Here is a 19,063-nt window from a genome sequence, read left to right on the forward strand (position 1 = left end):
ATTTTTTGGAATTAATTGGAAATGGGTTGGAACAGCAGGTTTTTCTTCTGTGTTTCTATTTCTAACAAAAGGGATCTGCGGCTTGTCCCACCCTGGCAGGGGAGGATTACCCGACAGGCCTAGTGGACCCAGGACCCCTGAGCTAGCGGGGTCCCTGATCTTTATCATTGTAAGTATATTGTTTGTATTAACAGTTATACTGTATATAGTTCTCGTGATGTTTTACAACAAATCAAACATCATTTAACAAAAATGCGTAAAACTTTATTTGGCCAATGACACATCTCAAAGTAAAGCAAAATATCACATTTCTTATAATGAGGATGTACATGCATGTAGCTCATATACCACATTGAAATGTATGTATCAAATAGTAAAAGAAAATGTATATTTTAGAAATGTACTATGACATGTTAAGTACCGTTGTTCAACTAAATATTTCCAGTGGTCTGACATCAAACAAGAAAACAAGGTGACAGTTTCAAACTAGCATCCTCCACTCATTCAGTAGCATCATATGACCTGAGACTTGTGTTAATACAACTCATATCAATTAATAGCATGTATTCATTTGTACATACTGTATATGCCACTGTGCAGAAAGATTAACATCAGCTACTACAGTATATTTTGTTAAAGGTGCTGTATACAGTATGATAGTTTTGGTTTAAAGGTTTTTTGTTAAAATCTTAAAGCTCTTTTTTGAGGGGCGCTAGTCCCTCCTACAGTATGTCCAGCTTTTAGTGTGTGTTCAAATACAAACGTTGTCCTAACACAAACATTAAATTCCATTGACAATAAATGGACAATTTTGAGTGTTTGTGTAAACACAAACATTGCTGATACTGTATGTTATAGAAACTGGTTATACTTCTCATTACTGGGAAAAGTAATAGTATGTGATACTAGTAATGCTAGAAACTGGCAATACGTTGCTGCCCAACACTGGTTATCACAAACAAAAATCACATCCATGTTTGTCTTTTGTTGTTGCAAAATTCATAACAAAAAATTAAAGCCCCTCCCTTCCCCGCAGACGTACACGTGCGCACATGTAGTACCAGTAGACAGGTACAGTCAAACAAATATGTAATGCTAGTATACAGGTTAATTGGATTGCAACAGGTTCTTGATTTGTTTGGAGGTAGACTCGTCGTTTAGATGTTTGGTCGTGTACCTGAGAAGAAAACACAATCTACATTTGATTTGATGACACATGAATATTGTTCACAGTGAAATAATAATGACTCTGTATTCCACTGTAACAAAGACAACAGAGCTGTGCATAGAAATGCCTAATGTTTATGTCAGTTTTATACTCATTTAAGAATCTTCATGAAGGGCAAATAAATGGTTTCAAATGAAAATATGATTGATTATTGTGTTTTGCTATGTGTTATGTTAATTGATCTTACTGACCATCATATTTTAAACATGAAGTTTGCTGACCTTTCTGTTGTGATTTGACGATAATACAGTGTACTGAGTCATTACACACACCAATAGTTTTATAACAGTTTATAATAATCATAAAGATCTGTGTTTGAACCTGAGAGCGTTGAGCAGAATCTCCACACTGTTTGGAGGTTGTTCCTTCAGGACCTTGATGCAACCTTTCATCTGAAAGAAACACATCGCACCTCACATCAAAACACACCTCACAGCAGTGAACATTTTGTAGATACTGTATTTGATCTTCATTTTGATCAGATACGGCCCCATCCTACGTATATAAATCCATTCCACTTCAAACTCCATTTTAATTTTTACTGGGTATTTTTTTATTTATGTTATTGTGTAAATATGTCTTTATAGTAATGTTGCAAGTCCATGTTGATACATGCATGAAATCCATGCATGAAATAACTATGTGAAAATGTTACATCTTCACTGGATGTAACATAAATTTCTCCATAGCACCCAGACTGGCTAGACAACAAATTATGACAATGACATCCATGTTCAGGTTATGAGTATTTGGTTATTGATTACTGTATCCTAGTTGTTTCAAGGATTTACAAACTCTTTTAGGGTTAGTTTTTTTAGGGTTGATACAGACCGCTGCTACGAAGAACAGACCATTGTTTGGACACCTCAATCAATCAATGTTGCTTGTGTTTTTGGTGCTTGCGTGAAAACAAACACGCAATATAATTTTACAGCCAAACAGTACACTCAAGAATGTTTGTTTGTCAAGACTGGGGGCTAAGGGTCAGGCTAGGGTTTCACGGTCAGATGGAGGTGAAAGGTCATGGCGTGACATACGTACATCTATATTGGACGTTCTGACGAAGGCTCCAGCAGGATGGACGTAGTCGTACAGAATGATGACTCCAACCATGACCCTGAGACAGAACAACACCGTCTCCTCACTGGTGAAACGACTCTTGTACTCCCTGTCGACACATCATCATCATCATTCAACGCAATCAGCATTTTGTAATAATATTTAATATTGCATTAAATCAAGCCAACTGAATTGAAGAGAGAGAGTGAAATGTCTTTCACCCATGCACTGTAACGCATTTAACACATAATCCAAGACCTGACATACAACAGACATTACACTGCCAGCTCCTTTTGAGTAGTCTGTGTAATAATGTCTGATTCAACCCAAACAGCTCAATGTGTGAATGGACCAGGCGATATTACGGTAAATTTACATTGATTGAGTGTCCGCTTTTATTGTCAAGGAGAGAGGAATCTCCCCGATGTGTTTAGAGAAAACAGTTCATTCATTCGGCTATTTTTTTAAATTAGTGTTAGAGTTAACGTTGACATTGGAATGATTCAAACTTCAGTGACAACACAAACAATGCCTCTTTGCTGTCATAGGAATGCAACAAAATAAGCCCTAGACAGTGATTTTGTACAGTATTTGACCAGTTCTCCCAGTCAATTTCTCTATTGACCACCATTTGATTGTAGTTATGTAGCTGCATGTTTAGGATGAACGCTCTTCATGTTTTTTTCCATGATGAAATAAAATCATGTATGTGCATTACCCCCAATGCAAGTAACAGCTGTTTGTTATGCATGGGTGCGTCAAATTTGCAGAACATTTCACACTGTGAAGTAGGACTAGCTAACATATCTACCCAGACACTGGCCCTCGCCTAATAAAAAACGTACAGTTACTGTATATGAGAACGCATTTGAAATGTCTCCTGTTGCGTGCTACCTTGAGAGTGCGTGCGTGTGTGTGTGTCCGTGCATAAAGGAAGTGAGACAAACAGAAGAAGGTATTGAACTCACGGTGTCTCCAGCATCACCTTACACACACACGCCATGGTGCTCAAACAGTCTGTGGTGTTTTCTACCGGAACATCTGGATTCTGAAACACACCATACAGTACAACCATAGTCTGTTTAGTTTAGTTTAGTTTAGTTTAGTTTTTTTAGTTTAGTTTAGTTTAGTTTATTTGATCTTCCTTCAGTTTCAGATACAAATGGTAAAGACAATGAACGTAAGCTGGTATGAAAACAAAACCAAGAAACATGAAGAGAGCTGTACGGAGAGCTGACCAGTACAACCACAGTCTAACGCTGTTGTACTGGGAGCTGACCAGACAGACAGACAGACAGACAGACAGACAGACAGACAGACAGCTTACATCGGCGACAAACTTGGTCGTTGCATCGCTGAGTGTTTTCAACATGGGCGTGGCACTGGCGTAGAATAGAGACATCCGATTGGCTAGCTCATTGTTGACATCAAAATTTGCCTCTGACTGAAAAAACAACAACAATATAGCTGTCAAGAAACTGATAACGCACGTGTGTGTGTGTGTGTGTGTGTGTGTGTGTGTGTGTGGGTTTTGTTGATTTGCCAGATTTCAATGACCTCTCCCACCAGACAGGAGTCCAGTTAAAATAGGCCTCTCTAATGGATTAATTACAGACTGCTGTGTGGCTGTAGAGGCTACTCTCACCCAGCAGGGGGAGACATTACACTACAGAAAGGTTCTTTCTTGCTCAATATGACACAGACCCAAACAACATTGGTGTGGACTTCCATTACAGGGAAAATTGGCCTGTGTTGATTTTGCTGATCACTCTCGTTCACAATGCATGTCTAAAAACTCATTTACATCCAAAAATCTGTCATTTCCTGCATTTATCATTCCAGCGTGACTTTGAACTTTGACGTACGCCACGCCAAATCTCACGTTTGGTCGGGAGCTGTCGTATGCTTCGGTCATAGACCAGCGGAGCAGCATTGTCTGACCAACTTTAGATGCTATAAACAAGCGCATATGTGCGATTTTGACCATGGGAGCGCATCAGACGCTCCCATGGTCAAAATCAGACGCCTATAAATAATCCCTGTGATAATAGGCTATAACATTTAGATTTTGGCATAAATGGACATGCATGCCTATTTTATTTCCAAGTTACTATTTGCAATGGTATGGCGTTAGGGGCTTAATCATATCATCCATTTAAATAAGTGTTTTAACAGTCATTCAGATAAATTGCAGATCTGGATCAGATAGGCTGAGTGCTTATGCGGGATCATTTTTGGGAGTCGGGACTGTTGGCGCCGCTGTTTAAATCTTTTCATGGACATCCACCCAGCACACACCAGCCTTCATCCATATGTTTATGCATTCATTTATCAATCACTCCATAATCGTTGATTATGACTGTTACTGCCTTGCCAGGCCATCTCTCATTAACGTGGCATCACTCACAGGCTGTCACAGCAGTCCCACTCACGGAGATCGCCTACATGACTGCTTTAACGTGCACTAGCACTGTGTGGTGCACTGTGCGTGTGACATGGTAGGCAGCAAGGGGGAAACTCCTTTCTTATTGGATTTCCACATATTTGTTTGGTCGTATTCCAGTTGTTTATGTAGTAAAATCGGGGTGTTCTCTAGAATATTTAAGGCTGTGTTATTTAAATGACGTGACGTTGATGTGAGCATATGCCAAAACCCACGCTCGAATTATAGTAATTGCAATCCATTGATAAATGAGGGCTCTAGAATCCGTTACAAATTAAATTACTATAATACATAATACATACTGAACATTGCTTGAACGTATTTTGACTTGTGTGTGTGTGTGTGTGTGTGTGTGTGTGTGTGTGTGCGCACGTGCATGCGTGATTGCGTGTGTTGAATTTCTTACATTGATATTATTGATCCTCATGCGGCTGATGGTTCGTCTGTAGTAACTGAAGTCGTTTTGGATGGCTGGATTAGTCATCTGACACACGCACGCACACACGCATAAACACACACACACACACACACACACACACACACACACACACACACACACACACACACACACACACACACACATTATACACAGTATACAATTATTTTTAATGACATAACCATGTATTACATATCACTGCTGTTGGGCAGAAACTTCATCTCAAATCTCAATATTTCAATGCTTTTTCTTAAAAAAATTATAATCCCCTGCTTTGTCTCTCACACGTTAGTGATCTGCAAGCTCACAACCCCTCGCATGCAAGCTCACAACACCTCGCATCGCGATGCAATGTGATACGCTAGGCTATTCTTGCTTTTCTTAACATTTTGAAAGTGAAAGACTCCAGGAAATACAAATAAAAGTTGAAATGTGGTTATCACTCGTATTGTACTGAACTTGTTATATGTTGTGTTATATCTGTCCCCAAAAATTGCAAATGTTTTTAGGTATTTGTAGTAATATTTTTTTCCTGGAAAACAAAAACAAGGGACAGGAGAGGAGGGGAGAGTAGCAGACTGGAGCAGAGACGCGAACAGAGGAGAGGCGGGGAGGGGAGAGGAGAGGAGAGGAGAGGAGAGGAGAGGAGAGGAGAGGAGAGGAGAGGAGAGGAGAGGAGAGGAGAGGAGAGGAGAGGAGAGGAGAGGAGAGGAGAGGAGAGGAGAGGAGAGGAGAGGAGAGGAGAGGAGAGGAGAGGAGAGGAGAGGAGAGGAGAGGAGAGGAGAGGGCAGGAGCGAGGAGGTCAGAAGAGGTACCTTCAGCTCATCGAATCTCAGGGTGAAATGGAGGATCTCAGCAAATTGCCTGGCCAGGGCTTGTTCCTGCTCCAGATGCTGAGTGGGAGAACTGCGAGAACTTGTGAGAGCGGCCAGCAGAGCACGAAGACTACACTCTGGAAACAATATTAGACATGAATTTATATTATGATATAGTCACATATCTACCATAGCCACTCTTATCCAGAATGGCCTACAAAGTATAAGAGCTAAATAAATGTCATGCACTCTAGTCCAGTGTTTCCCAAACAGTGGGTCGAGACTCGGAACCCATTTGTGGGTCACAGACCAATTGTTATGGGTCACGACTCGAGTAAAAAGCCTCCTTCTTAAATATGCCTCCTTCCAATAAAAGCCAGGCACACGCTACAGTTTAAACAAATACAGGCCCGGGTCACTATTTAAGGATTTACGGTATTATTGCTGATAATAATTTGTGTTGTGTTATTGTTCTTATTAAAGCGCTTCAGTGTTGTCTTACCGAGGTTCTGACTGAACTCATAGAATCTCTTGAGTTTCCCGACCAGAGGAACCACAGCCGCCCATGCTCTGTCCTGAACACCCTGCTGACTGGGATTCTGAATAGCCTGATACACACACACACACACACACACACACACACACACACACACACACACAGTTAAAACACTAAGAATCATTAGCTGGATAGATATAAAGAGGACCTCTCCTCTTTAAACAATATTAGACATGTGGTCAGAGAGGTCAGCCTGATGGAGGGGAAAGGAACTGCTTGGAATAACGTGCTACGTCCTACCGGGGAACCCCCCCATCAGGTGATAAGAAGCGGCCTGCTTACTCCTCATGCATTGAAGGAAGCATGAGCTCTGTTCGGGGCTCTCCCCAGGTTGGCAGAGGGAGGAGTAGCACCCAGAATTAGAGTTTAGGCAATCGGCACCGGGTGAAAAAAAAATGAGTTTCAAAATTGTGGGATAAAATAAAAATTAAATCCCAAATAACCACTCCCACAATAACCATTGGAACCAGTATTGCTTACCTGTCGTATCTCATCTCCTGCACCAGTATAGGACTGCAGTTCTTCAATTATAACCATGGCCTCCATTAGCACCTTGCTCACCATGTCCCACACCTCCCGCTCTGCATCGGTGGGCTGGGCATCTGAGGAGGGAACGAGAACGCATTTATGATGAAGAATTATAAAACATATCACATCCATTATGTTCTTTTCAGGTGTACATTAACCACTTAAAACCTGTCTACGTAGTTCGTGCAGAATTTGGCCGAAATTGATTCACATTTTGGACTTTGTATCTCACAAATTAGGCTATTTGTAGAGTTGAATTATCGAGTAGATTGGCCGTTACATTTTCAAAACAATAGGAGTCAAGAAAAAATCTGCCAAAACGGCACTCAATAAAAACAACCAATCCAATCACTGATTGCCAATTATATTCGTCCAATCAGTGAAGCATCATAATCAGTGTGGTTGTGACAAAATGTACACCTGGCCTTGAGGCAAAATGTGTCTCCACACATAGTTTGAGAACCACATATCGTTGCTGTCGGGAGGAAACCACCTAACTCCATTTTTGAAGTTTTAGATTTTTTTGCATAAATCAGTGCTATTGAACACCCTTTACGTCTGTGTGTTGGTTAAAACAATTTGAACCAATGCAAGGTAGTAAAAAGTGCTTCAGGCAAAACCTCATCTCCATTGGACCCTCAAACTGTCTGCTAAAGCGGCTAACTCCACCACCTCTCATGCAAGTAATTGACAATGTACAGTCACAATACCAACTTTGATTAAGCAGTATTGCTTTGTTTTAAAAAATAAGGTTCTTTATTTCCTGAAAAGTTTTCATTTTCTGAAAAATGAACATTTTGGAGTTAGGTTTCTTTCTGACAGCAGAGATATGTAGTATGCACATACATGGGTGCACATGGGTATAACCATGCATTCTGTCATTATGACCCCACACCAATATAATAGTAATAATTTGATATTTTGTAATGAAAACACCGTACACTGTGTGTTGTGTGTGTGTCTTACTCTCAAAGTCGAGGAAGAATTTTCCAGCAGTGTTGTTGTCAATGTCCTTGGTCAACACCTTGATCAGGTTCCCCATACTGTAACAACAGGGTTTGATGAGGTCAGTGTCGTGATCTTTATATATGGAGACGGCCATATATGGAGCTTCGACCATATATGGTGGCATGACATATAACAAGTATATGGACTGAAGCCCATATACTGTATGGTGGCATGACAGACGGATCGACTGACTGACAGGTTTTGCAGGTTTTCATAGTAATTTGTGATCTATGGTCACAATAAGTGTTAAATATTCGGATCATTGTTCTTTGTTCTTTAGTGAATGAACAATGCATTTTCAGGTCGGGATACAGATTTCATAAACAAGTGGAATTGGAAGTGATGAAAAAACAAGCAGATAAAATGCTGTCTGTCTGTCTGTCGGTCCTAGAGAGGCTTCGTACACACATAAAGAACAACTGTGCTGTGCTCTGCCTGTGTTTTATGGCCGCCCCAATGCTTTTCCAATGGAAGTCACGTGGTTTCACCAAACACTTGTGTTTGATTGCCCCCCCCTCCCCCCATCACACACAACTGTTTGGTCAAACCACGTGACTTCCATTGGAAAAGCATTGAGGCGGCCATAAAACACGGACAGCACAGAGCATGTTCGTCTGATATGTGTGTACGAAGCCAGAGAAAACAACACTGTTCCAAGGTGGCCTGGGCCGTGGCTCAGCGGTCCAGGCACCTTGGCTGGTAATCCAGTCTGGCAGTGTGCCACGGTTTCGACTCCTGATCCCGACAGCCTTTACTGCATGTCATCCCCCCATCTCTCTCCCCATTTCCTGTCTGTCCCTCCATAAAAAATATAAAATAAAGGCGAAAGCCACAAAAAAACATAAAAACACCCACTGTTCCAAGGTGTTTATCAAAGAATCAACATAAAGCTAACCCTAACAACAACATACAGTGGAATTCCTCATCATGTGATTAAGAATAGAAGGCAAATGCAATTAAAATAGATGGATGGATGGATCGACTGCATCAAGGTGTGTTTTTGCAAACTCACGCTCGGCTCACCTTACGCAACTACTATCATTGCACGTACAAACACTATTTACCAATAAATACACACAAACACACGTGCGTGCACAGAGCGCAGACTACGCACACACAGACACACATGCGCGTGCCTACACAAGTACACAGCCTACTGATTGGCCAGGATATGAAATCTCAGCGGTGTGATCTGTGACTGAGGACCTGTTAGAACTCGCTGGTTGAAACAGGCCTCTGCATGCACATTGCACACACACACACACACACACACACACACACACACACACACACACACACACACACACACACACACACACACACAGTGTTGCAACGGCTCACTCATTCAGTTAGGTCTGCTATGCCTCTTGTGAGTGGTATCCTCCACGTGTTTGCAATCATTCCGTATCCGTGTCACCGTGTGTCGTAGCAACGGTACGGCGGACTAACGCGTGCCCCCCCCGTGTTGAACACATCATGGATGAATGCACAACCATCAAATCACCACATGGAGTCAGCGGCGGCCTCATTGAACTGGATGATTATACCACTCCCTGGCTGACGTCCCATTTGCCTGTGTAGTCCTACACAAACAAACGAACAATGTGTTTAAACTGTATATTTTCAGTACAGTATATGCATTTGTTGTTTACCTTGTTTGTCACGCTGTTGTTTTGTCCAGTTATTTTTAGTGTTGAATGTTTAATGGACCATTGGACCTTGTTGTTGTTGTGTCTCATAAAAGGCATATTAAACTCATACTGCTGGAGGGCATACTATATATTCAATCAATACAAACACACACACACGCGCGCACACACACACACACACACACACACACACACACACACACACACACACACACACACACACACACACACACACACACACACACACACACACACACACACACACACACACACACACACACACACACACACACACACACACACACACACACACACACAGCCTCTGAGTCATATATTAGTTGTGTATTTCCAGTGAACCAGGTTCGAACTTCCTGTTCATTCAGTATGTGATGAATTAAGAAAAGCACATTTATTTTAACAGCCTGCTACTACTGTCAGGGACGGTAAACAACATTATCCTCAACTCCCACCAGGCTGAATAAAACGTAACTGAACACCACTAATCCCGTTATATTTTGATGGGTTTTATGATTATGTTGGTTTAGTTTTACATGAGACATTTTGTGCCACCGTCTTGGTCAGCAGTGTCTTGTAAGTTAGGTTTTGGGACTACTCCTGGTAATAAACAAACACACAAACTAAATATACTGTATACTATAAAATAAATATATTATACTGCAATGACATCTTGCACAAGTATGCCATTTCTGTCGGGCTGGAAACCTTGTATCTCCATATTTCAAATTATTTTTTCATGAATGAATTGCCTATATTTTTGCCGCAGGATAGTGGTTTGTTTTTTAAATTAAAAATGTTTTACATTTTTGGCCTATAATGAGTATAATATAAAAAAACTGTCTCTGTGGGGTTTTATAAATGTTGACACATAGTTATTAGTAGATATAAACATATTCTATTAATAATCATCTATTTGTGTATGTTTACCGACATGAGCAGAGTATATGGCTGTCATATTGAAAGTGGTTTGAAGCAGACAGCCACACGCAACAGACTGAAAAGCAGAAATGATTCTTACAGCTCTGCACATACACGTCACATGACAGATGACATGACAGTTGTGAACTTGTAGATCTGCAGTTTTTTTTATCTTCTCATTTGTAGCGTCCGGGCTGGTTGCATCACTGTCTGCTATGATGGGAACTCAACTGCAATACCATCAACCTCGGTTTGTTTGTTTGTTTGTTTATTTTCAATTACAACAGAATAAAAAAAATGATAATGACACAAATAATCAGTAAAAATGTGAAGGAGAATGCCTAAAAAGCCTCCAGGGGAATGCCACCCTGCCAAGTGGCAGTCTTTTACGATTGATTTACATAAAAGGTACAATTTAGTTTGGAGATATACTGAAGCGCCTTCCCAACTCTCGCACGGAAATATTGCAAGGTTTGGTTTGTAAACACATAGTCACCATGCTGCCTGTTTGTTCCCCGAGATAGAGACACACCCACGGCAAGCAGCCTACTAAAACCTTAGTAGTTTGTAGATTCTATTATTTTACTACGGATGTGTGCAGTAGTGCACTGTTCCACGTTCTAATTATCATGATTTTTGTGGAGACAAAACTTTATCATTTTCCTTTCGAGAATAAAGAGTTGTGCAAGTTATGGTTGATTGCTCTCAGGCACCCTATGCTCCATCCACTTCCAAAGTTTGCTCAAGGCCGAGGACCTGTTTTACCAAAACATTATACACAAGAATCATGAATGAATGCAGCATCCGGTCTACCCAAGCTCAGTTGGACAACCTAAAAACCCAACAAAACAAGCTAAGAAATATTGTTACTTACATGACCAAATCAGCTAAAAGAAACTTTATCAATGATAAAGCTGAGGAAAACAAAAACAATCCACGGGAGCCCTGGAAGCTACTCAACAACCAACTAGGCTGCGGTCAAAAACTGTAAACCAGGTTTTCAAACATAAACATCAAATCGAACGACACTCTCATCACTGACAAGCTTGATGTGGCCAACTACTTGAACATCTTCTTTACAAACATAGCAACAATGCTGGTTAACAAACTGCCCTCCCAATCTGGGCTCTTTGGTGTAGAGCACATTCACACCTTCTACAGAAACCTAGGTGTTTGTAAAGATGATTTTAAACTAGTTATGGTAACAACTGATGAGGTACTTAAGAAATGAGTGCCCTCCAACCCCACAAGGCCACTTGCCATGACAATATTCCCTCCAAATATCTCAGAAACTCAGCCATCTCTCAGCTCAGCTCCAATCATCACCCACATAGTAAACTTCTCCATCAAACAGGGACAGGTCCCCCAAGATTTTAAACTAGCCAAAGTAACCCCCCTGCACAAGAAAGGGAGTAAATTAGACCCCGGGTACTACCGCCCTATTTCTATTCTAAGCTCCATCTCGAAAGTGATGGAAAAAATAGTCTATGAACATGTTGAAAAGTATCTTGCCACAAATAAATTAATGTACGAGTTCCAATCTGGCTTCAGAACATCCCACTCCACTGACACATGCCTCCTCTATTTGAGCGACCACATCAAACACGAGGTGGATGCTGGCAAATACTGCGGCATGGTCAAGCTGGACCTCCAAAAGGCTTTTGACACAGTGAACCACTCCATACTGGTTAACAAGCTAAAAGCAATTGATTTTGATAGCACATCAGTGAGCTGGATGCAATCCTACCTGGAGGGGAGAGAACAGATGGTGGAGGTACACTGAACACTGTCTGTCGTGTCCCCCCCCGTCCCCCCCCCCCTCTCAGTGAGCTCCTAATATATGTAAACGACATGACATCAGCTTGTGACTGCAACTTGTTCCTATTTGCAGATGACTCAGCACTGCTAGTCTCGGACAGGAACAAACTGCAGGTTGAAAAGGCCCTCAGCTCTGAACTCTGTAGAATCTGCACCTGGCTCACTGATAACAAACTATCTTTACACCTGAGAAAAACTGAATCCATTCTCTTTGGATCAAATAGTAATCTCAGCAAGGCAGATGGCTTCTTGGTTAGAGTGGGTGACAATATTATCACACGAAAAGATGAAATTATCTACCTAGGTTCCATCCTGGAGGCTAATCTTTCTGGTGATAAAATGGCCACCAACATAATCAAAAAAAGTCAACCAAAGAACAAGATTCCTTTACAGGATCTCCTCACTGGTCAACCATAACACCTTGACCTTGAAGACCATAACAGGAGCCCTTGTACAAGGTTTCTCTGACTATGCGTGCACCTCAAAGGCCCTTAAAAAAAGGCTCCAGACAAAAACAAACTGGTCAGGCTCCTACTTGGCCTCACCCCCCGAACCCACATCACCCCTGCACACTTTGACAGGCTGGAATGGCTTAGGGTCGACGACAGAGTACAGCATCTTGCAATGGGTCTGGTCCACAAGATTCGATACACCACCAAGATACCCAAGTACCTGTCTAAATACTTCCTTAATGTTAACGAAGTCCACACCCACAACACCAGAGGGAGTGCAACAAACCATGTGCAACCCAGATTCGGCACAAACAAGGGACTAAATTCTTTTCACTTCTATGCCACCAAAATGTGGAACGCCATACCAACAGTCATTAACACATTTTCCCCCTCACAGTATATGTTCTTTTCCCTTTTTACCTCCTTTATGATGAATTCCTGTTCTCTTTTTGTTTTTGGCTATATAGAAGTGTCTATTTGTACGTCTCTAAATGTTTTGATGATTTGAACAAGGTGGACCCTCTTGTAAACAAGTGTAATGCTTTATTCGGTCGTCCACTTACAGTTCACAGTCTTTGTATTGAGTTGTGCTTGAAATGTACTGTAATTCTGCAAACTGTTAATAAATATTTCAATCAATCAAAAAACCCTAAATGTCGGTCCCACATTAAGGAGGGTCTTTGTCTACTCTAAACAACCCAGAAACAAAAGGGATTCACAAATTAAATTAATTCAATTCACAAATGCTGCAAATGTCACTCTTGCTGCAAATGTCACAAAACAGAATTGTTTTCACCAAATTAGGTAGGCCTACTACAAATTATCTTGTAAGTCATGTGGCATAGGAGGGTTATTTATATTCTATAATGTTTGCCTGCAATTTGCTATAAAAAAAGATAATCATGAACAACAACATGACACAGACTGCTTTTGTTGTTATAGAATTCTACAACTATATGTAGCAGGCCTACTCAAATGTTTATAACTGTGAAACAGCGATTTTTAACATGACCTAACGTGACCTGTGAAAGTTGATATGTAAGTAATCTTCAATCTTGTCAGTGTGACCTAATCAAACTGTTTGAAGTTATAGTCCTTCATTCACTATATAAGTCAGAATGGACCCCTATACGTTAGTACCCGGACCTGCAAAAACATGTCCACCCATGAGGGTACCTACCATAGGGGACACAGGGAGAACATGCAAATTCCACACAGAAAGGCCCTTTTTCCAACCCCACCTAGTGTATGGGCATGGATGACACGAAGAGAACACACACCCAGCGCCCATAGCATCCACAGTGGGAATTTAACCCAGAACCCATTATAGCTGTGAGCAGTGCTACTGACTGCAACTGTGCCCCCAATATAGTCTTCTAGTGTTGAAATAACAGTGAATTAAACAGTTCCTCATTTTTCTGCATGGGGGGGACCTGGTTTGAAAGGACCTCTTTCTGGGGGGCCCACCCCACTTTGAGAAGCAACACTTGACCTGAATTAATTTAATCCAAAAAGGGGAAGTTGAAGTTCAACTGTCACTTGTCAATGGCAGTGCTTCTATAAAATACTAGATTGAATACTAATAATAATGTTAAAAGCAACAGTGGAGTAGAAAGGGAAGGAAGCAGGCAGGCTACAAACACCTCTACAGATATGTGTCATATACGTAGCCTACATCATTTTAACTTCTCTACGATTTTAAAGAGGCATATGTTTTAAAGATGGCAGATGAGGAAGTAGGGTAACATTTACTTTTGAATGTTGGGCCTCTTCTTTATGTATACTCCGTAGTACAACGGTGTCGCTGCGAGCCAAAAAAGAACAGATCTACAAGCTATCAACGCGTCACCCTGCGGCGCGTTGATAACTTGTAGATCTGTTCTTTTTTGGCACGCAGCGACACCTTGCGATGGCGAATAAATTCAGTGGTGGGAGTAGCCAAGAGAAAATGTAGTAAAACTAATCATACAAATATGATTGAGTTTAACAAAGTAGGCCTATCTGCTGCCTGTCATGCGGTCAGATCTCTGTATTGTATAAATTATCAGAACTTAAAATACCGGTACGTGAAATATGCAAAATGTTTCGGGTCTATCACTCTCTATTGGATGAAAGTCTCCAAGTATCATACAAACTTTTATATAAATAAAATACAGTATAACAAGCGGATTCCTAGTCGAATCATCTTTCCCCCTTCAAAAAACATGCTACTTAATATTCATTCATGCATCTGGTATTCTGGTTCGTGCAAGTTAAACTCTGTCTGCAGCTCCGGTCGGTTCCCACCTGGGTGTCAAATCGTTACTTTGTCTCCGTTTCTTCACAACTGACTCCACCGCGGCGACGATCGCATGGACGTGAATGAAATCTTACCTTCAGCATAAACATCAAAGTGCGACCCTCCCGTTATAGAATCAAGGTGCGTGTTGTTGTTTGTTGTCTTCTTCTAGGTGTGTGTTGTTGTTCTTTGCATGTTTAGAACCCGGAACACTGAGGCAGAACATTAGAGAACAGATTCAGACAGACCAGGCTGCAGGTTGGTTCAACCCACAACCACGCAGAGCAGGAATTGATCCTTAAAGAAGGAAGTGATGACAACACAACTATATAACTAAAATGTGCTCTGTCTGTCCGTCCGTCTGTCTTGTCTACCTACTTAGTACTTTGCACTCAAAGGACCACAATGTAAGTAATATATAGTCATGACTTTAATGTGTCGATCTCTAAACATTGTTGTGGGCACAGGGCACCACAATGCTCAGTCAGTGTATTGCTATCTAGAATTATGTAATAGTATAATAATAATAATAATAATAGGCTACAGTAGGCTTCTATAGTATTAGTATATAATAGTAATAGTAAAATAGTATTTACAGTAGATCTATAATCACTGCTCCTCCAGGCTACAATGAAAATTAGTAGCCTCAGGCTACAAGATTTACACACACACACACACACACACACACACACAAACACACACACACACACACACACACACACACACACACTAACCTGTTGGACAGCTCTGACATCTGACTGTGCCGTATTAAAGGAACATTTCACACAAAAAAGAAGGAAAAACAAGGGTTTAGTCATTTATGTCACTGATCTAGTTGTTAGTGTTTACAAGGGATTTAAGTTTGGGCGGGAAAAAGGAGGGGCCAATTACATACCCCTGGCCACACCAGTCAACAAATTATACGAGTGGTGAGAGTGAACCCTATGATGCGAATATTCATTCTGCAGTCTTCAAGCGGTGGAATAACACCGACATTAAATTGCTCCTCATATTGCTGCATGCATGGGGCCCTAGTCTGGAAAGATCTCTATGGGGCCCCGTACCACACTTTGTTGTAGATCTCTAAAAATATCTTAAAGGTCCCCGGAATCGGGATACGAACCCTCAACACATAGGCTGAATTAGAGCCAATGTGGTATGTGCGGCTGAACCGTGTTTTTGGGCCAAAGAGGAAGGCAGGTTCATTCTTACCTTTGAAACTTTTGTGAGATACAAAACATAAAATGCAATTTCAGGTCACCAATTTCATCGCGGAGAGACAACTCGTGACAGTATATAGCCCTACAGCATAAACAAGTAAAAGTGATGAAATGAGAAATAAATGAAATAATGGTTGAGCACTCAACCACTGTCTGCTCATTATTTCATTCGTTTTGGATTGTGTGGCTGACCCTGCTCAGACAACTGAATGTGGGAACTATCGATTCCATTTGAAGTATAATCATGATACAACTTAAACCCAGGGTAAAACATTCAAAGTATAATGAAACACGTGTTTCCAATGTGGTCCTGCAGCAGAACTAAAAATAAACAGGTGAAGGCTCTGTAAGTGTATGACTTTTATTTAAAACATTATGCCAATCAAGCCTAAAATAAATAACAGCATTTGGGGGTGTTGTGAAGTGCTAGTTTGAACAACACAGACTCTCCCTTAAGTTAAAAATATAATTTATTATCATGACAATTAAAACACTTCCACTCTTTGGTTCATGATACTGACTCCAGATCGAATACTACTAATAATACTACTGAATAATAGTATCTTATTTGTGGATTCAAGATCACCTTAGAAAAGCATACAAAACATGACCAAAGGAAAATCAGACAAATAGAAAAGATCAAAAGGGTCACCAATCTAAACAAAGGACTTTAAAGCTGCAATCACAAATTTCTGTGTACAGAAAAAGTTATTTTAACAAAATGTGTACATAGAATATGTTAATTCACATACATTTAGTTGTTCTACTATACCTGCTCTTCCATTGAGACATTATATCCTGTAGTCTGGTAAGACACCTACTGGTTGATAACAGGTACTGCATGAAGGTCAAAGCAAAGTTTAATCTCTTGCCAGCTCAATGGTAGAAGGATAACTGATCGTAGCTGGTCCACCTGCTCTTCTATCCACACTCTGTGGACATAAATATTATGGATTGCATCTTTAAAAGTAGCTTAAGTGATGTGTTTTTATGGGATTTGTTTTAAATGTTAAAAGCTCTATATTTTGTGATAGTAATCATTGTGTGTTTCTATGTAACAGGGGTCTGCTTGTCTCTTCATCTCTTTAATCCATTTTCACTATCCAATACATCTTTTTTGAATAGACTAAAGTCACTAAACTATTAATCTGATTAATTTAGCCTGCAAATTCCTTTACTAGTTTTGAGAACGCAGTTATGCTGCATCCACATGGAATCAGGCAAGCAGTAGATGGCAAAACCTGCTGGATGGCACGAAACGCTAAAAAGATTACCGGTAAATATTTTAACATTGATGCCGTGCTGTCCTGTTCTGTTTAACGTCCTGGTCCCGTCCACTAAAATGACTTCCGGTTTGCTGTCTAACGCTTGCCTGATCCCATGTGAATGCAGCATTAGACCCAAGTGCAAATGAAAAAGCCATTTTCGGTATTGCTCATGATGAGGGGGCTTCAGCTGAGTGTTCTCCCAGCTGAGATGTTTACTCATACAGCATAGGATGTGATCATGATGAGGGGGCTTCAGCTGAGTGTTCTCCCAGCTGAGATGTTTACTCATACAGCATAGGATGTGATCATGATGAGGGGGCTTCAGCTGAGTGTTCTCCCAGCTGAGATGTTTACTCATACAGCATAGGATGTGATCATGATGAGGGGGCTTCAGCTGAGTGTTCTCCCAGCTGAGATGTTTACTCATACAGCATAGGATGTGATCATGATGAGGGGGCTTCAGCTGAGTGTTCTCCCAGCTGAGAGGTTTACTCATACAGCATAGGATGTGATCCTGTTTGGGAACCAGTGACAGTGAAAACAGCAGACACAGAAGTTCGTTGAGATCTTCTAGGTCTGCTGTTCTAGACACAAAGCATGAACCCAAGTATGAATCAGGCTCTCCCAGCGTCTCGCTAGGGAGTGACTCACCAGCCTACACACGCAGGACAAAATGAATGAATAAAAAATAAAAACAGGGTTGGGTATATGCTGGGAATTGATTGCATGATGTAATCACAGAAGCGTGTGCAGCCTCAATGTTTGTAAACAAAGCATTGCTCTCTAAACAATACCACATGTATCTGCAGGGCTGTGACTGGTTGAGGCTAGTTGTCCCAGTCTTGGGGGACAGAGTCCCTGGCTCTTGACCCCTCCTCCCTCCGCAAGAGACCCTCCATCCGCGTCCACGTGTCCGTGGCGAGCGTTTCTGTGGAGCTGTGAGGGTTGGGGGCGTGGCCCAGCCGGGGGGAGATGTGGAGAGAGGCGGAGTCGCCTTCATCATCCTCATCATCATCATCGGAGCGGCTAGCTGGACCTGTGAAAGACAACAGAGTACATTTACTCAAACAGTATTTCCCCTAAATCAGTGGTTCTCAAAGTGGGTTAAATGGACCTGTAGGTCTGTAAATCATTTGGTACTTTTTGTACACAGACACAGTTAATTTGACCATATAAATTGGGGTCCCAGAGATAGAAATGCCATTACATTTGAGAACCACTGCTCTAAATGCATTGAGATATTTTATATAAATGACTATAATTTTCTATTTTGAAAGTTCGAAGATGATTTAAGTAAAATACGGACACTTGGGGCCCTATTTTCGTCAGTGCCTTACCCCTTATCCCCTAACTTCTTTGCCTAATAATA

The 19,063-nt window shown here is 41.1% G+C and overlaps 2 protein-coding genes across 3 annotated transcripts in view; both read right to left on the reverse strand.

Annotated features, from left to right (window-relative positions):
* Nucleotides 1-242: 242 nt before the first annotated feature.
* Nucleotides 243-15,490, reverse strand: LOC308325719 (CYFIP-related Rac1 interactor B-like). The gene is made up of 11 exons (XM_080778368.1): nt 15,302-15,490; nt 8,032-8,108; nt 7,018-7,139; nt 6,484-6,589; nt 5,982-6,118; nt 5,137-5,214; nt 3,615-3,731; nt 3,256-3,335; nt 2,270-2,396; nt 1,550-1,620; nt 243-1,177 (listed from the first exon to the last, which is right to left on the reverse strand). Exons 2-11 carry the CDS (start codon nt 8,105-8,107, stop codon nt 1,108-1,110), a joined length of 984 nt encoding a protein of 327 aa, XP_080634494.1. The 5' UTR covers nt 8,108; nt 15,302-15,490; the 3' UTR covers nt 243-1,107.
* A 1,319-nt stretch (nt 15,491-16,809) lies between these two features.
* LOC308325718 (centrosome and spindle pole-associated protein 1-like) overlaps nt 16,810-19,063 on the reverse strand; it is a 37,065-nt gene continuing 34,811 nt past the window's right edge. The window contains exons 27-28 of one of the 2 annotated variants that reach the window (XM_080778367.1): nt 18,489-18,730; nt 16,810-17,358 (exon numbers count right to left, since the gene is read on the reverse strand). In XM_080778367.1, the coding sequence (XP_080634493.1) occupies nt 18,522-18,730 (209 nt within the window). In that variant the 3' untranslated portion in view covers nt 16,810-17,358; nt 18,489-18,521. Of the gene's footprint in view, nt 17,359-18,033; nt 18,731-19,063 lie in introns of those variants that run through there. The other variant, XM_080778366.1, reaches the window with a different exon arrangement.

Source organism: Protomyctophum bolini (assembly GCF_963924005.1).
Source record: "Protomyctophum bolini genome assembly, chromosome: 12".
Classification (NCBI taxonomy): Eukaryota; Metazoa; Chordata; class Actinopteri; order Myctophiformes; family Myctophidae; genus Protomyctophum; species Protomyctophum bolini.

Bases quoted from the DNA above. Each gene is read 5' to 3' on its own strand.
- LOC308325719 (XM_080778368.1), bottom strand. From the start codon at position 8,107: ATGGGGAACCTGATCAAGGTGTTGACCAAGGACATTGACAACAACACT. The intron at 6,590-7,017 runs GTAAGCAATACT...TGTGTGTATCAG, and splicing joins CAGGAGATGAGATACGACAG to GCTATTCAGAATCCCAGTCA. The intron at 3,732-5,136 runs GTAAGAAATTCA...TTGTTTTTTCAG, and splicing joins TGAGGATCAATAATATCAAT to TCAGAGGCAAATTTTGATGT.